The sequence below is a fragment of the Peromyscus maniculatus genome, chromosome 11 (genome assembly GCF_049852395.1).
Source record: "Peromyscus maniculatus bairdii isolate BWxNUB_F1_BW_parent chromosome 11, HU_Pman_BW_mat_3.1, whole genome shotgun sequence".
NCBI lineage: Eukaryota > Metazoa > Chordata > Mammalia > Rodentia > Cricetidae > Peromyscus > Peromyscus maniculatus.
The window spans coordinates 29418809-29438481 of NC_134862.1; the positions used below are offsets into that span (position 1 = coordinate 29418809).

The 19673-nt window shown below is 42.0% G+C and overlaps 1 protein-coding gene across 13 annotated transcripts in view; it reads right to left on the bottom strand.

Annotated features, from left to right (window-relative positions):
* The window catches only part of Epb41l5 (erythrocyte membrane protein band 4.1 like 5), a 127636-nt gene that overhangs the window by 54624 nt on the left and 53339 nt on the right, over positions 1 to 19673 (bottom strand). For 3 of the 13 annotated variants that reach the window (XM_076547232.1, XM_076547233.1, XM_076547231.1), the window contains exon 17: positions 15390 to 18347. The exons of 9 other annotated variants lie outside the window; for them this stretch is intronic. In XM_076547232.1, the coding sequence (XP_076403347.1) occupies positions 18167 to 18347 (181 nt within the window). In that variant the 3' untranslated portion in view covers positions 15390 to 18166. Of the gene's footprint in view, positions 1 to 15173; positions 18348 to 19673 lie in introns of those variants that run through there. One more of the 13 variants, XM_042257993.2, reaches the window with a different exon arrangement.

The following is a 19673-nucleotide window of genomic DNA, read 5'->3' on the forward strand; positions in this document are numbered from 1 at the left end:
GTCAATGGAAGACTGGTGACATCCACCTGCAATCCCACTCCTCGGGAGGCCAAGGCTGGATGATCGCACAGTGAGAGGCCAGCTTGGGTCACATACACAGAGAGACTGTCAAGAGACTGGAGAAGAAGGGCAGGAAAGGTTAACAAGCAGGCCCGACGGTGCACACCTGTGATCCTAGTGCTTGAGAAGTGGAGACAGGAGAACTGGGAACTGAGCCAGTCAGAGCTGCATGTCCCTCCACAATTAAACAACAATAAGAAAAACAACTAAATGAGCAGAAATTATTAAAGAAAAGGATAGATCAGCTTCTTGATATGAAAACAAAAATTTTGTATTAAAAAAACAAAATAAAATAATGAACTGAAAATATATTTGTAAATTATAACATATACAGAAAAAAACCACTTAAAAACAGAAGAAAAAGACTATCAGGCTGGTTTTTAAAAGGGGGAAGACTGTAAACAAGAAGAGACAGTTTAGGGGAAAAACACAAGTAGTTCATGAAGGAGACTTAATCGTTAACTGCGTTGAAGACATCCACACTGACTCTTCATTGTGGTGTTAGCTTCACAGCTGATTTAATGTCCAAGTTCCCAGGTCACTGTCTGGGGTGGAAGAACTCGGAACTGAGCTCCACCTCCAGGCAAACTAACTGTACTTCACTGTACACCCAGTGCAGCTCAATAAAACTGCAGGGAAAATTAAAACATCCCTTCTTAATGCTCACAGCAGCAAAACCTCAACAACTGATGATGCCGTTAGGTCTGTAAGGGGCCAGACTCTGCTGCTCACATGTAGAATCCAATGAAGCTGATTCCTGCACTATCTTAGTGTATGCTGCAAGGCAAGTCTCTGCCCACAGCGGGTGGGCAGAGAAGCCAGCAAGATGGACACCCTTGATACAGACGAATTAAAATGCTTTTACTATCAAACCAATACTAGACTCACAGTCAGAAAATACCCAGACCTGAATGGAAGTGTATGTGAAACAGTGCTTGCTTATCTCAGCCCACAAAAGGAGTCCTGGCTGGAAACCGATGGGGCTGTGAGGTGCAAAGTGGTATGCAGTGCAGCAATTCTGAAGTTAACATATGCGGTCCGAGTGGAAAAGATGGAAGTCCCGAGACTGCTGGGAGCTAGATTCTCACCAAGAAAGAAGGGACCAGGAAGAAAAATCCGGGAAACCAGGAACCCCAAGGACTGGCTTTAGATTTATCAGCAGGAGTTTGTGGCCTGCTGACTGAGTGCAGACGCAGTGCTGTCCACAGCAGTAATGACAGACAGACCTACTGGCCAGACCGTGGTGTCTTAGAGAATGGCTGATGTCACAGCTAAGTGCAGAAGCTCTGGTAAGAAAGCACTAAAAAAATCTAGGGGACAGGTTAAGTGTGGCACAGGTGCAGTCTGACCGGGTTCCCCCAAGCTAAACCTGGAACAGTCTGCCATGGTAACTGCTGGGACCAACCAATAGGTTGAATAAAGGAGTCCATGAAGTCATGCGAAAGTTGTAAAAGTTCTTACTGTAGAATATCAACTTACCAGTTTAGAATGATACTTAGTCAATCACGATTTTGTCACCATCACAAATGATACCTTATTTTTACCATTAGGTTATATTAAAATTTTTTATCTTTTAAAATTAATCTTTAATTGATTTATTGTGAGTGCCACGGAGCAGGTGTGGAGGTCAGAGAAGAACTTGTGTGGTAGTCAGTTCCCTCCTTCCCCCACTTGGATCCTGGGGACTGAACTCAGGCTGTCGGGCTTGGCAGCATGTGCCCTTACTGCATGATCTGGCTGGCCCTAGGTTATATTTTTAGGGAGAGAGAATACAATGCACATGGCAAATTTATTACAAACACAGGTAACTTGAGGACATAAAACTTGATAGATACAAGCTGGGGAGATGGCTCAGTGGTTAGAACACTTGTTGCTCTTGCAGAGGATCTGGGTTCAATTCCCAGCATGCCCATGGTGGCTCATGACCATCAGTAACTCCAGTTCTAGGGGCTCTGACACTCTTCTGATTCTTCAGGCACCAGGCATGCACGTGGTGCACATACATGCACACTCATACACATAGAATCTTAAAAAAGAATGCCAAATGTATTTTTAAAAAAAAACTTGATATATATTACTTTTAACTATTATAATCAAGTAATCAAACACCAGTAATGAGACAAAACTGACATCGTGTTCTCTGGTCTGAAGAATTATAAACATATAGTTCTTATCAATAATGTATAACCTGGATTGAACAATGAAGAAACAATCAGGTTAATCTAAACTGTTCTGTGAAACAAACATACTATTTCAGAACACAAGTGTTAAAAAAGGCATGGTTACGGAACCTTTAATAGATTACTAGAACCTTTAATAGATTAATAGACCCAAGAAACACAATAAACTTCTAAATATAATCTGGCATAGATCAAAGATATTGATACAAATAAAAGCATTGGGAAAAACAAGAAATCAGAATGTGGAAGTGACTATTATATAACAGTAGTTTCCTTTTATTATACTGTTTTGAATTTACTTAAAATTATGTGTATGTACATCTGCGAACAGATATGTGCATGTAAGTGTAGGTGCCCTCTGAGGCTAGAAGTGTTGGATTCCCTGGGACCAGATACAGGCAATTGTGACTCACCTGATCTGGGTGCTTAGATCAAGCTCACATCCTCTGCAAGACTGGTACTCACTCTTAACCGCTGAGCCCTCTCTAGCTCCTTCATTTTCTGAATCTATGCAGGAACTGCCTCATAGATATGAACAAGATACTGTGTTTTCTCCTAAACATACCCACTGAAGAATCTACAGGTTAAAGCTCATAAGATCTGCAAATACTGTCAACGAATTCAGGGAGGGAATTGACTACAAGCTCCCCTGAAGCAGACTCTCCCCTGCATTAGCTCCTTCAGAACTCTTCTACACCATTGTCCTCTTTGAGTAAGCACTTCCCACCAGTTTTCATCCTGTCCTTCACTTTCCTCTCAATCTCTGAGGCCTCTGAACTAACTGTTACTTTGCCTGCAATACTCTTTTCTGTGGCTCACTCCTCATCTCAACTAAACTGTCTCTTCCAGTTCCACCTCTCACCCTGCAGTCACTCACAGACATTACCTTGTCTGCAAAGCTCCAACTTAAAATCACTGCCTATCGCCGGGCGGTGGTGGCGCACACCTTTAATCCCAGCACTTGGGAGGCAGAGCCAGGCGGATCTCTGTGAGTTCGAGGCCAGCCTGGGCTACCAAGTGAGTTCCAGGAAAGGCACAAAGCTACACAGAGAAACCCTGTCTCGAAAAACCAAAAAAAAAAAAAAAAACAAAAAACAAAAACAAAAAAAAAAACAAAAAAAAAACAAACAAAAAAAATCACTGCCTATCTGTCTACTGGTCCATTAGCTGTCTTCTGCGAGAATGTGCCATTATGGTAGCAACTGTCAGGTCACTGTTCTAATTTTAGAATCTAGGATAGTACACATACAAAAAATGTACGTAACAAGAAGCCACTGAATTCCCCGATTCCTGAGGACTGAACCTCGAGCCTTACGCATGCTAGGGAAAGTACTCTACCGTTAGGCTATAATCCCAGTACTCATTTTACTTTTTGAGACAGGATTTTGCTCAGCAGGCCATGAACTTGCAATCCTCCTGTCTAAGCCTCCCAAATAGATCAGATTACAAGCCCAAGCCACAAGACTCAGTTATGAGTTACTAATTTTGATAGGTAATTAAATGGAAATACTACATAGGCATAAGAAATACCCTGATGAGATCTCAAAGGCTCGTTTCAGAATTACTGGAAATAGTACATTAAAAGCTTAGTGCTGGGGAAGAAAAAAGTTCTGGGACTATGGCCCGAGACATCACTCCTGGCTAGGACTTCTAAGGCTACTATGACAGTTCATTAATAGGCTTTTTATGTATAAATGTGTCTTCTATTCTCTTGGTTATTGGTATATAGGGTGTAGATGACCAAATTAAATGGTAACATTTACCATCTTCAGGAACTGACAAATCCAGTGGCTCCCTGGCTGTGTAGCCTAGTCCACTGGGCAAGTTCCAGGGTGGGGACATTTTATGTATACAAATATACATGGCTTGGTTAAATTTTTTAAAAGCTGGGACCATATCTCAGATACTTAACTGCTGCTTCCTGCCTCATCCTCCCAAGTACAGGGATGACAGGAATACACCACCAAGCTTGGCTTCTCAGTGGTTGTGTGTGTGTGTGTGTGTGTGTGTGTGTGTGTGTGTGTGTGTGTGTGTGTGTGTGTGTTTTAGCATGAGGAAGGAGGGGGAAAGGGGAGAGACAGGGCGAGAGAATCCCTTGTTCCTGCTGCTGTGCTGGGATTCTCCTGTCTCCACCTCCCATCTCATAGTGGAAGTGCTCAGATTACAAATCAATGCCAGCGTTTGTGGCTTTTTGGGAGGGTTCTAGGACCAGAACTCAGGCTGCCAGGCTGGTGTGCCGGCGCGTTTATGACGGGGCTCTCTCCTCCATCTTGCACTTGTTTGTAACTTGCCACATGCAACATGGATGCATCTATTTTATCACGCAGTCTTTCTACAGCCAACGTTCTAGAGCAGCACTTCTACTCCAGTTCTTTCTCCGTTTCACTCAGGCCCCACCCAGGCTGGCTCGTACACAAACTGTCTGGTCTCTCAGACTACCCAAATTCAACTCTCTAAGCTGTCTTTGGATGGATGACACATGTATTCTGCACTTTAATTTCTTTACCAACCAAAGTATCTTAGAACACTCTCAGAACCGAATGTTTTGAAGTAAATATGTATGCTGTACCTCTAGAACAATGCCAGGCCCAGAAGCATCATCACTCAACTATGATTCTCATTCCTCAATTATATACACCTTGTATTTTGCTACTTTAAAATTCCTTATGCTAGAGAAACAAAGTTGTAAGAATTTATTTCTCTTGCTATAGACCTCCGTCTGGGTTGACTTCAGAGCTTTCTTAACTTCAAGCTCTTTTTTTCCTAAGGCTTTGTTTTCCTAATGGCATGTTTGTATCAGGCATTTGGAAAGCTGCCTGTTCCCAGCCCGTCAATTCCTTGAAATAAAGAACAAAAGTTTGAGTATATTTCACATGGCATTCATTGATTCAAATAATATGTACAAAGTTTATATTCTCATGATGAGCAAATATTTTCCTTTAAGGGAACTGTCAATCTACTGAACGCAGATAGTAGATCTATAATCATACTATATAAGATGAAGTGAGGGGAGAAAAAGGGTGAAGCGACTGGAGAATGTCCAGATTCAGGGTACACACAGTCATTTTAGGACTATGGCAGAGAAACTTGAAGACGACAGGGGTTATTAAATAGAAGTCTCGGTGCTTGGTGTGGGATATCCTCCTATGGAGTTATTACTCAGGGAGGTGCCAGAGACCCCCAAACAATGCAGACTTTTGCTATTGCTCTTGGTCATTGTAGTGGTCTGAAAGAAAACGGCTCCCAAAGGGAGTGGCACTACAATCAGGCGTTGCCTTGTTCGAGGATGTGTGTCACTGTGGGGGCAGGCTGGAGGTCTCCTATGCTCAAGCCACCCAGTGTCACAGTTCACTTCCGGTTACCTGCAGATCAAGCTGTAGAATGCTCAGCTCCTTCTCCAGCACCATGGCTATCTGCATGCTACTATGTTGCACCATGATGATAATGGACTAGACCTCTGAAACTGTAAGCCATGCCAATTCAATGTTTCTCTTTATAAGAGTTGCCATGGTCATGGTGTCTCTTCACTGCAATAGAAACCTAATTAAGACAGAAGTTGGTACCAGGGATTGGGGCATTGCTGTGATAGGCTGGCCCATACTTTTGTTTGAAGGAATATGGACATTAGGAGTGTGGATTAGAAAAGCAACTGAATGTTTTAAGTGCTGCTTAATGGGCCATTCCAGTAGGAGCATGGAAGACAGTGGTTCTGAGTATGAGCTGATGAACTGTGGGGTCCTGACTCAAGGTTTCAGAGAATTTTAGTATGTTGCTCAGAGAGTGTTCTTGATATTTTAGGAAAGAATGCGGATACTTTTTGCCCTTCTCTGAAGAGTCTGCCTGAGACTAAAGTGATGAGTTTTGGATTAATTCTGTTGGCAGAGGAAATCTCAAAAACAGTCTAGTATAGACTCTTTTGTGTGGTTTCTAATGTTAATGCTAATGAAATTTTATAATGATGAGAAGCAATCTGAGCAAGGAAAAATACAAAATGTACAATTTGAGAAGAAAAGAACACCCAGAACTGGAATGGAAAGAAGTCCTGTGTTCAAGGTGATAAACAGATTAAGAAATGGAATAAAGGGAGTGGTGACCTCAGAGCAAGATCTCATCCAGCTAAGTTTCTAACTTGTGAAAAGGAATTAAAGAGCTGGGAGCCAGGTGTGGTGGTGCATGCCTTTAATCCCAGCAATCCAGAAGCAGAGGGAGGTGGACCTCTTGAGTTTGAGGCCAGCCTGGTTTACAGATTGTTTCAGGACAACCAAGCTTAGGCAGTGAAGGAAACCATGGGCAACAGAAAGCTGGTGAAGATGTAATTGTACAAGGAGGCCATGTTCCAGCCCCAGCAAGCAGCAGAACTTGGCAGCTTCAGGCATGTGGTTCTGGCTGTAGAGTCAAGGATAGAAGAAAGGGGATATAGAATCTCCCTCTAAGGCTAAGGAAAGCCACCGAGGCGATGTCAGGGGTGTTATGCAAAGTCATTATGTGGAGCTGTGAAGTTGAAGCCTGGATTGCCTTAGAAACCCCAAGATGTTGGAGATGTCAGAGCTATGGGATACCTGCTGAGGAGAGCTACTAACAGGAAGTGGAACCAGCCCAAGAGAAAGTGTCTTTCAGTCAACAAAGCTGAATGGAGTTGGAGATCTAAAGGCATTTTTGATATCAGACATGGAGATTCAATTTGGAGTTTGCCCAGCTGGTTTTTGGTCTTGCTTTGGTCCTCACTATTTTCCCTTTCCTTTGTTTTGGAATAATAATGTATATCCTGTCCCATTTGTATATTGGAAGTATGTGGTCTGCTTTTTGATTTTGACTTTATAGAGGGATTACAGTTAAGAAATTGCCATGAGTCTCAGAAGAAACTTTGAACTTTGGAACAAGTTAAAGACTTTTGAAGTTGGACTGAACGCATTTTTGTATTATGATATAGCAACAAGCCTTTGGGGGCCAGGGAGTGGGGTGTGGTGGTTTGAAAGAAAATGACCCCAAAGGGAGTGGTACTACTAGGAGGTATGGCCTTGTTGGAGGATGTATGACACAGTAGGGGTGGGCTTTGAGGTCTTCTATGCCCAAGCTAAGCCCAGTGTCACAGTTCACTTCCTGCTACCTGTAGATCAAGACATAGGACCCTCAGTTCCTTCTCCAGCACCATGTCTGTCTGCATGCTGCCATGCTTCTGGCCATGACGATAATGGACTAAACCTCTGAAACTGTAAGCCAGCCCCAGTTATATGTTTTGCTTTATAAGAGTTGCTGTGGGGGGTTGGGGATTTAGCTCAGTGGTAGAACGCTTGCCTAGGAAGTGCAAGGCCCTGGGTTCGATCCTCAGCTCTGAAAACAAAAAGAAAGAGAGAGAGAGAGAGAGAGAGAGAGAGAGAGAGAGAGAGAGAGAGAGAGAAAAGAAAGAAAGAAAGAAAGAAAGAAAGAAAGAAAGAAAGAAAGAAAGAAAGAAAGAAAGAAAGAAAGAAAGAAAGAAAGAAAGAAAGAAAGATTGTAGGCCGGATAGGAGCACTGACTGCTCTTCCAGAGGTCCTGAGTTCAATTCCCAGCAACCACATAGTGGCTCACAACCATCTGTGATGAGGTCTGGCACCCTCTTCTGTATACATAATAAATAAATCTTAAAAAAAAAAAGAAACCCTAACTAAGACAGTTATTCAGCAGAACTAGAAGGTAAGAGCCCATTGCTGAACACACCACACACTCAAGATACCACCCACTCAGGTTGCAGGGTTTTAAGAACTCAATCTGGCACTGACCTGGGATCTTTGTGTTTCTGCTGGCTAGCTTGCATAGTCCAGAGGTGCTAGTTTTACCCAGTGGCAGACCCTGCATGCTAAAATACTGACCCTATACATAAGGTATGCCCACTAGTGCTACAGTAGTATGAGTGTTTGGGGGTAACCAACCTCTTTTGGATTCAATTCGAGGGCTGCTCCACCGAAGAATTCCATGACCGCTACTGTAAACACAGTCAGAAGCCCATAGCTGATGTATCACAGACCCGGAGGAGAACCTACTTACCATTAGTTTGTTAAATGGGCATATTGCCAAATTGCCTTCTAAATATTTGCGTTTAATTATATCCATAGATTAGTGTGGCTTTCAACCTTGGTCAGCACAGCTTATTTTTGTAGTGGGTGGTGGTTAAAACAAAGATTCATAATTGATTGAAGTAATAAGATTAAGTGACCGTTGAGTGTATGGCCCTAAGCAGAACATCTATATAAATCCCCCATCCCACCCAAGGCTCAGGCAACACTGTCTAACAGCAGGCAGAGAGAAAGTAGACCCAGAGGATGGAGAACAGTGATGTAATGCTGTTTTCTAGACACCACACAGCTGCTGAACTCATGAACTCACAGGAGCTGTGGTTGCTCATCAGCAAAAGCATGGCTTCTTGGAACTGATCTCATGCCTTCATGCTTGCAAGGCAAACAATACCAACTGATTTCTCCAACCCAATTAGGAAAAACAAAAATGAGGGCTGTGGGAGCCCTCAGCAAGATCCTTGCAACTGCTCAGTAAGTCTAACATTATTTCCAAAGACTTTTTAAATGTAGAGGCCAGAGGTCAACATCAGGTATTTTCCTCAGTCACTGTTCACTTTATAGTCTCTGAGACAGGATCTCACTAACCCAGAGCTTACCTTTTGGCTAGGTTATCTGAGATCCTCCTGTCTGTCTTCACTTCTCTAGCATTGGGGTTTGAGACACTGGGCTCTGATTGTATGTGGCTGTGGGGATCCATACTCAGGCCCTCTTGTCTGGCCAGCAGCACTTTACCCAGTAGACCATCCTCTTCTTAGGCCACAGATGGCCTTTACTATCCTAACACTGGATGAAATTACCCACAGTGAACTGAGCCAAGAAAAGTCCTAAAACAGTTTACAGGGTTAGGCAGAGGAGGCCTAGCAAAGACAACTAAAACTATCCGGGAGGTCAGGGGACAACAGAGACAAACTAAAACTATTCGGGAAGACAGCAATCGGCATGAATGCTAAGCATTCACTGTAAACTGACTGTGGCTGGAGAAATATGGAGGTCACCTGTGAGCCAGCCAAAGCGATTTGGCAGAGGTGGCATTAATATGCACTTCCTAAAGACAGAGTCCTATCTCTTACAAAACGTAGACTACAGTGATCAAGACAGCACTGTCTACTGGAAGGCCACGGTCAAAAATATGTGAATTTCCTCTTCAGTGTTGTACTCTTGTGCAGTATGCAACCTTCTGTGTCAGAGACAAAGTCTGACTGGGCTTAAAAGACAAGAGAATGTACCGAGCACAGACAATCCTCTAGAGGCAAAGAATTTTCCTTATTAGTGGAACAAAGAAATGAGGCAATAGACAAGAGTCAAGGGAAGTTTCTTTTTAAATGACCTAACAGGGTATTTTTTTGCTGATGAGAATATGGCAGTTGAGAAAAAACTGATAACACAGAAGAGAAGGTTGAATGGTTAGCACACAGTAGGGAAGATTCATGGGATACTGACAGGAAAAGCAAAGGAGAGATGCTCCAACAGGCATTTGGGGTTATCCAACACCCACGGATAAGAGAGTGTGAGTGCACAGAAGATCCGACTGCTTAGTTTCTCAGTACAACAGTAAGGAAGAGTAGCACCCCTTCAGTTAAAGGGGAGGCTATCACAGACTGAGGGTGATACTGCCCCAGCAGCGAAGAACCACTTTAGGAAATGTGACTGGGCTAGCAGGCAACAGTGAACTCTGTGGCCACACTTACAGTAACTTCATTCACAATGCCCTGTGCATTTCACATTCACCATCCAGAGGCACAGCTGGATTTAACCAGAGGTGAACAGACGAAGGCCAAGAAATTTTAGGACATACAAAAAAAAAAAAAAAAAAAAAAAAAAAAAGAGTATGCATAAAGATGGGAGAATCAAAGATGTATCTTGATTGACATTTAAATAAGGACAGAGACAGCTCAACAGGGAAATCACTTGCCTTGCAAGCCTGATGACCTGTGTTTCACCCCTGGAAGCCATATGAAGGAATAAGGAGAGAACCAACTCCCAAAAGCTGTCCTCTAACTTCCCACATGTGTGTCATGGAATGTATTCCCAAACTTGCAGGCAAGAATTTTTTATTTGTTTCTATTTTTTGGAGACAGGGTTTCTCTGTGTAGCTTTGGAGCCTGTCCTGGAACTCACTCTGTAGACCGCCTGGCAAGAATATTTTTTAAAAGGTATCAAGAACTTGGCATGGTGGTGCACGTCTTTAATCCCAGCACTTAGGAGGTAGAGGCAGGTGGATCTCTGAGTTCAAGGCCAGCTTGCTCTACATCAGTGGTTCTCAGCCTTTCTAGTGCTGCAACCCTTTAATACAGTTCCTCATGTTGTGGTGACTCCCCCAAGCAGAAATTTATTTTACTGCTACTTCAAAACTGTAATTTTGCTACTGTTACGAATCATAATGTAAATATCTGATATGCAGGCTATCTGATAGTGAGCCCTGTGAAAAGGTTTGACGCCCCCCCCCCCCCAAAGGAGTTATGACCCACAGGTTGTGAACCACTGCTCTACATTGTGCTCCAGCAGGGACAGGACTAAAAAAAAGATTATAACTTCTAAATATTTTTTCACTTAAAAACTTAAAATTAGTCAATCAATTAATTTTTTCTGGGTCAACAGTCACTTTTCCAATTCACTCAAATACTTTTGTTTATTTTTGAGGCACGGTCTCATGTAGCTCAGACTAGCCTTGAACTAACTCACCATGTAGCAGAAGATAACCTGGAACTCTAGATCTTAAGGCCATGCATCAACCATAATTCCAACTGTTAACTGCATCAGTATGACTGATAAACTGGATACACATAATTATCTAAATCTTCTCAGGTCTTTCCAAAGACTCCCCCCAGTGTTTTGCTAATGGTATCCCAAGGAAGAATTAATGTAATTTATTAAACATGTTTCTTTAAACTCTAGAGTCTACAATTAAATATGATGCCCCAAAGCTCAATGGCTGGACTAGAAGTAAACCTATGCTATGTGAACAGGTCCATTTTTGAATGACACATTACATACACTCTGAGGGGCTTTGCATAATCCCTCTTAGTGCAACCGCATTAGCTCCACAGATGAGGCGAGCTAGCAATCACCTTCCAACTAACCCAGATTTTATAAACAATGATTAGCTCCTGTAGCAAGATATTTCTTAAAGACTATGCAATTTGTTGCAATTCCTAGCCATAAACTAATGTATTTACATATTCTTCATTAAAGTGAGCCAAAACAAAAACAACTCCCCCCCCCCCCCCCCCCCGACCCAGACAGGGTTTCTCTGTGTAGTTTTGGAGCCTGTCCTGGAGCTCACTCTGTAGACCAGACTGGCCTCGAACTTACAGAGATCCGCCTGCTTCTGCCTCCCAAGTGCTGGGATTAAAGGCATGGGCCACCACCACCCGGCTCCAAAACCAAACTTTTTTGCCCAATAACAGCAACAAATAGAATTATTACTGTTGAACCTATTTTTTGAAGAGGAGGTGAAAGTTTATTACAACACTCAAGAAGTCTTCAGTCCCAATCCTTGGAGGATGTTATGCTGTGGGATGTTCTGTATGTCCTGTGGGAGCCCGTTCTTGGGTTCCTCGTGGCTTTACCCAGCAGGTCCGCACAGAGGATGATTAGGACCACGGGCCTGAATGCAGGTGTCTGAGATGGTCTGCACTTGGCTGTGCTGGGGGATGGTCTGTATGTCAAGTTGCTCTGATTGGTCAATAAATAAAACACTGATTGGCCCGTGGCTAGGCAGGAAGTATAGGCGGGACTAACAGAGAGGAGAAATAAAAGAACAGGAAGGCAGGAGTCACTGCCTGGAGCTGCCGCCAGGACAAGGAAGATGTAAAGTACCTGTAAGCCACGAGCCACGTGGCAAGGTATAGATTTATGGGAATAGATTAATTTAAGCTATAAGAACAGTTAGCAAGAAGCCTGCCACGGCCATACAGTTTGTAAGCAATATAAGTCTCTGTGTTTACTTGGTTGGGTCTGAGCGGCTGTGGGACTGGCAGGTGACAGAGATTTGTCCTGACTGTGGGCAAGGCAGGAAAACTCTAGCTACAATGTTACTCTCCAGGTTAGGTTATCTTTTTCCTGCCACTATAAACACAGTGCTGGCCAGCTGTCAGGAACACACTGTAAAAAGCTCACTCATGCTCGGCCACTTCCAACTGAGGCCACAGCTAGCTGCTTCTTGGGAACACAACCTTAGGTAATCAGTTAGTTAAAAAAAAATCCCGAGAACAAGAATGAGTTCTACACTCCTAGTAATAAGGTCACAGACTGCTTTCATCAATCAATCTTGAAACACATTCTACTGCTTAAAGTACAAGTACTAATTAGCAACAGACAGGAATTAGTGAAAAATGATGTTTAACATATTTTACATGAAAAGTGATGTGCTTCATGTGCTCGTCTATTTTTATTTTTTGAAATTAATTTGTGTACACGTGTGTGTTCCATGCCACCAAGTGGAGATCAGAAGACAACCTGTGAGCGTTAGTCCCAGGGATCAAACTCAGGTCACGAGGCTTAAGAACCTTTAACCTGCCTATCTTTCTGGCCATGATATCATAATTTCTATACCACCAAGATTAATGTTTCAAAGTGAAGCCTTTACGTCAAAGTATTTTACATGTGAGTGTTCATAACAATTCTGGCAGAAGACATAACTAATGCTGTGGTATAATTTATATTAAAATATAAAAAAGATTGGCAAGACAGCTCAGCCGGTAAAAGAACTTGCCTTGCAAGCCTGGTAAGCTGAGTTCAATTCTAGAAACCACATAAAAGTAGGAGGAAATGAGTCCAGAGTTGTTCTCTGACCTTCACATGCACCATGGAATGGACACACAGCAACAGCAAAAATAAAACTAAAACGTAAGAGAAACACCAAGTGGTACTGGCACCAATGTTTTATTTTTGCAAGCCCATATTACCAAGAATAAAATAAATTTATGCAATGTGGTATTATTTTCAAACCCAATGTCACCAAACTTACCATTAAGGGCACTGGAAATCTAGGTTAGGGAAGAAGGGCTGGCTGAGGGAAAGGCCCGAGCATGCCCGTTTGAGCCTGTCCACTGCCTCCCTGTCAGGGCTGGATCAACAGAACCACCAGTTCCCAACCTCTTTGGTTCATGTCTAGGAATACGAAGGGGGCTGGAGTGATGCCAAGCTGAGGATGAGTCATGAGCCCGGGAAGCCAGGTTCCTCCACAGTAGGTACCCTTCTTTGGCCTTCAAGTCAAGACTCAGGACTCTCCTAACCTCCCACAGATACTAATTTGGCAAAATGGAAAGATAAAATTGTGTCATAGTGAAAATACAAAAGTCACCTAGCACTGTTAACAAATCAAAATCATTACCACATCAATCAAATGTCAAGTAAATGTCTATGTACTAAAGCAGAGAAATAAACAAGCTGGGGATGTGGCTCAGTGATAGCGTACTTACCATGTGCAAGGCCCTGGGTTCAATCCCTAGCACGGGGAGTGGGGGTGGGAGGGGGCTGCAATAAACTGTATTAGCCTAAAAAATAAGCTATCTCACTCTCCTTCACTAGTATATTTTTACGTCATACAGTTCTATATATGTTATGTTTCTATATCCTGATATATTTACATAGCAACATTTACGTCCCAGGTAATGTTAACAACTCACAAGCTCCACTCAAGAGTTTAACATTTTGTGGCTGGTCTAACACTTGTGTACGTGTGCACGTGGGGTGCATGTCTGTAGGTCACTTCCTTGCAAAAAAAATGTTTTTACTTTTGTTTACTGTCTGGCCTGGAATTTGCTATGTAACTGCACTGGCCTTGCACTCTTGCTCTTGACTAAGGACTGGGATTACAGGCGTGTGCTAACACTCTCAGTCACTATTTGAAGTAAGCTGATACAATATTAAAATGTTTGTATGTTAGCTGCTCTAAAGAACAGGTGCATTAGTTTATCCTCAATGTCTACAGCCCTGGTGTCTGACCACAGGAGACCCGAGAGCCCTCCCTCTCAGTGCGTTCTTTCTCGTGGCCTTCTTCATGATGTAAGCATTTACTGCTTCCTGGCTGCAATGAGTAGCATGCAGATAAGAATTTAACTGGTTGTTCTTGAATTTCTTCCACAATAAATAAATTTTTTATAATCTTCAAATTAAAAAAACAAAAAGAGACAGATAAAATACTTCTGTAACTTCATTTAAAATGTACAAATGATTAGCATTTCAAGATCAGAAAAAAATGAGATCGTACTTATAGATAGGTAAAAACCTATGAATTTTGTTTTTTGAGGGTCTAATACTTGTGGCAATCCTCCTGCCTCACCCTCTTCATGCATGAATTACCATGCCGGGCAGAATGTTTTTACTATAAAAGAATGATCACCAGCTCATTTATGAAGCTTTTCTGTCACAACCATCCCATCTATAAAAACCCAACAGAAGACAACCAATATAACTCAAATGTTGCAGTTATATTCACCAGAACTAGCCAAACACTACTCAGTACGTGAACATGGAGTTCTGTGCTGACGATTCCCTTTGATCAAAAGGACATGCCACAGCACGGTGCTTCTGGAAGAATGATTTCTCTAGTCTAGATTACTTATTTATTATGTTTCATTGAGACAGGGGTTTCACTATGTTGCTCAGGTTGGTTTCAAATGCCCAGGCATGAAAGAGCCATCTATTCCAGCCTTCTAAACAGCTGGAAGTATAGGTGCAGGTTAGCTTCAAACACTGATTTTTTTTTTTTTTTTTTTTGATTTTTCGAGACAGGGTTTCTCTGTGTAGCTTTGCGCCTTTCCTGGGACTCACTTGGTAGCCCAGGCTGGCCTCGAACTCACAGAGATCCGCCTGCCTCTGCCTCCCGAGTGCTGGGATTAAAGGCGTGCGCCACCACCGCCCGGCGAAACACTGATTTTTTAAAAAGATCACTTTTATTTGCATGTGTACACACACAGTTGACAGAAAGCAACTAGGGTAGCTCCTTCTCTCCTTCTAACATATGGGTTCCAGGGTGAAACTCCGGTCATCAGGCTTAATGATGAGTGCTTTTACCTTCTGCATTATCTCACTCTCTACCTTCAAGCCTAGGACTTTGATCACTGAACAAATGGTACCATAAGAGCAGAAATATATCACAGACATTTATTTATTTAGGCTGAACTACTTGTAAATCCCTCACTGCTACAGAAACATGTATTGCCATCTTGAGACTACCAGTCACAAGAGCAAAAATTTATAATACAGGCTGGATATCCCCTATCCAAAATTCTTGGAACTAGAAATGTTTTCCATTTCAGTTTAGATTTTCAAATATTTGTGCACATGCGCGCGCGCGCGCACGCGCGCACGCAATAAAGTACTTATGGGATGGCACCTGAGTCATCTATGTTTTCCTATACATGGCCTGACAGTCAAATAGATGTAATACTCTTGGTCTGCTTGCTGAGGCCTCTAAAGTGCAACCTGTAACAGGTGAGAAACTGTTAGCATATCAGTTATCTGGAGACTTAAGATTTAGACTAGGGATGCTCCATATGAGAGCCTAAAGCACATAGGACACTTGGGAGACATGATTCTACTGCCCTCTGTCTTTTATTGTATAACTTTTTTTCCCCATTAGAAGTTTAATAATAAATTATTTCATAACTAAGTTTCAAAGAAAGAAAACCCATGACGAGATTCTGCACCATTCAGATCAAACACTATTGGCTATCTCAAATTCTAAGAATAAAGATGACTGCCTCCAATATAAACTGAAATATGACTCTTTGGTTACAGCATTTCAGACTTCTAAAAGTCAATTTGCTAGGATATACAGGAGGCGCTCATTGTATCAGTGTCAGACCTAAGACTTCAGGATTTGAGTTATGTGATACTGAGCCATGAGGCTTCGTAAAAAAAAGGGCAAGCCTTTTACTCATTGTGACTCAATTGTATTACGGAAATCCTAATGCCTTTCATTACATTCATATCTACTAAGTCTTTTCATAGCATAAAGCAGAGCTTCTGGGCTTAGAATGTTATGATCTAAGTACTTTCAAGAAAAAAAAGGCTAGAGTGATGGTTTTGGCATTAAGAGCACTTGTTACAGCCGGGTGGTGGTGGCGCACGCCTTTAATCTGAGCACTTGGGAGGCACAGGTAGGTGGATCTCTGAGTTCGCGGCCAGCCTGGTCTATAGAGTGAGTTCCAGGACAGACAGGGCTACACAGAGAAACCCTGTTTCCAAAAAAGAAAAAAATAAAAGCACTGGTTGCTCTTCCAGAGGACACAGGTTCAATTTCCTGCACCCACATGTCAGCTAACAAGTATCCACAACTCCTGTTCCAGGGGATCCAATACCTCATCAGGCCTCCAAAGGCACCACACTAATGTGGTATACAGATACACAGATATGCAAGCAGGTAAAACATCCATTCATACAAAATAAACAAGAATAAACAAGTCTTAAAACTAAAAAGGAAAAAAAAAGCACCATAGAGAATATTTAGTAACTATAATCTAAGCAAAACCAAACAAACAAAGACAAAACAAAACAAAATAAACCTCAGAGGATCATACATTAGTGCCTTTTAAAAGCACACTAGATGGTGATTGTCTTAAAGGTTAGGGTAGGTAAGATATGCATCTGCTCTATTCAGGATATGTTAATATTTTGGACACCCATCCTGTATCTATCTATAGTAAATTTAGGCAATGATCCCCTTATACGATGATAAAGCAGATCAAGACTTGCCTACGAATTCCATGCTCTAAATTGTTTTGGGTTACACATCTGTTTCCTACCAACAAGCCCCATTCTATCTGCATCAGGAGCCGACTATCAAAGCCCTCTGAAGTCATCTTCATGCCCAGCAGAGAGAACCTGCAAGATGAAGCCACCCTCTGAGCTCCACAGGACCAGTTAAACAATACGCTGTTTATAAAAAAGCTTATTTCAAAGCATCAACAGTTCTTAATATAAACCTTCAAATTTCTTCTTAAAGCTCAGAAAGTTTTCTAAAGTTTAAAATAATTGTGAGAGGAAATATTGCTTCTTCTTAGTAGTGTCTCAATCACCCGAAATGTACTTTACCAGCTAATTTGCCTCCAATGAATTAAATAAAAAAGCTTAAATTAACTATCTGGCAAAGTTCAAAAAGGACTAAAAGTGTGAAATATATGCAACCCATTTCAAAATGGTGCCATTTTCACTTCAGAACTTTATTTTAAAGGCTGGATAAGGCCAGATTATGAAGGTGTGACAAACCTGAGTGATCTGTCAAGGATTTTCAATGTGAAAGAAAGAAGGAATGAGCAAAGAAAGCTTTCATTTTGCATTTGGTATATCCATCTGCTAATAAGGTAACCATTCAGTCTTATCTCTCTACATGAATCATACTGTTAGTGCAATTTCTAGTCCTGTGGTAACAAATGTTTATTAAAAAATAAAGTACAGTAAATGTTTACTAGAACCACAGGTACGTAGCTGGAATGACGGCATGGTCACTTTAGAAAGCAGTGTGTGAAAACAGTATCATTACAGCACCATGACTGGACACGGTACCTTTAAACTCTGTCTACTAGATGCCATGTGGAAGATGACAACTGTTTATCATAAACAGGACCATCCTAAGAGATGCACTGAGGGATGTGTTAAATGCTAGCGTTATGAAAACCCTTCCCAGGCCACAGTGGTATGCACACCCTTCAACACAGCAACACCTGCCACTGTGAGTGACAGCTTACAGCTTCTTCAGATCCTCTTCCCTTCCACATAGGAAGTCAGTCACAGCACTGCGTAACTAGTGACTCAGAATGAAATAGGTTCTCTCCAATACTTCTAATGGAATCAACCTCTATAAACGCCACAAAATACATGATCAACTCGGATGACAGAGTTCCATGGCCTAAAAGGCGTAACAACTCATATCTCGGTCATGCCTGCAGGGCCAGAAAAGTGAGCATCATGATGGGCTCCTGCATTCTTCACATTGTGCTCATGGACAAAGTCAGTGTAGTTTCTGTGTGCAGTCTGGGGTGGGGGCAGGGCCCTTGTGTTCCACTGGTTTCCACCACGTTGACAGCAGTCACTGGTAGCAGAGAGCCTAGATGGTTGAGGAGCGGGAGTACAGTTAGTCAACAGGAACAGAGAACATGGATGTGTGAAGGAGAAGGGCAATGTGACCAGCATGCACCACTATGGTGAGCAGTTCCCATGCAGTGCTAACAGTCAAGAAGAGCAGGGGAGAAATCCACAGTTACATGGTTCAGGTAACGGAAAGCACCAATATGAAAACACGTGTAACTAGAATTAGTTAAGGAAATTAATTAATGAAGGAAAGCCAAAGAGGGCAAAACATGTTATCTATCTGTCCCTGCTGCTGCTGGGACATTCCAAGGTAGAAATGTTGTTTGGAATTCTAGTGAAATAAAGAAAAAATCTAAGCAGAGTTTATGCAAATATTAGAATACTAGATTCTATTGAAAGACAGAGACATTTATGGAAAGGGCAATTATAAAAATGATCTCCAAACTTACATGATTTTAAAAAATATAATCCAGGAAACAAAATTCAGGAGTATTAAAAAATCCTGCTTGGGCTAGAGAGATGGCTCAGAGGTTAAGAGCACTGGCTGCTCTTCCAAAGGTCCTGAGTTCAATTCCCAGGACCCACATGATGTCTCACAACCATCTATAACGAGATCTGGTGCCCTCTTCTGGCCTGCAGGCATGTATGCAGGCAGGACACTTTATACATAATAAATAAATCTTAAAAAAAAAAAACCCTGCTCATAGCTATGAAGCAAGTTCGCATCAGTGCTCCAAATTAAGGGTAAGGATTGTACTTTCTGTAATCGGAGTTCACAGGAGCACAGACTGAGATGCGACAGGCGCAGATGGAGTGCAGGAAGTGTGCAGCACGGGGGTGGGGTGGGAGTGGGGGAGGGGGAGGTTTAGAGGGCAAACATTCACAGACATGGATGTGTATCTGGACAGAGTCCCAAGAGTCCTCCAGTAGAAATAAACACCCACCATGGCTCAAAACCAAGCTTTTGTGATGGGACAAGGGCAGCACACACTTCATATAACTACCAAGGGAAAAGATTATTCAAATACAAAAAGCACCTAAAATCTAGATTTTTTTTAAAAGTATTTTTCAAATTCAATAAAATATTAACTTAATTTTTCATCATTTTATTCCCTTCTACTGAAATTCAACTTGCTCATCAGACCTAACAAGCAAAATTCATGACTCTTGATTTAGTATCTCTAAAAATTTAGAAAATTGATTCGGCTTATGTTCTGGTTTACAGATGCGAGATTTCCTAAGTTCTACTTTTTTGTGTTTTTGATAGGGCTAGGTCTTACTACACAGGCTATCCCGGGCTAGCCTGGGATCACAGTCTACCTGTGCCTTCTGCTCAAGCGCT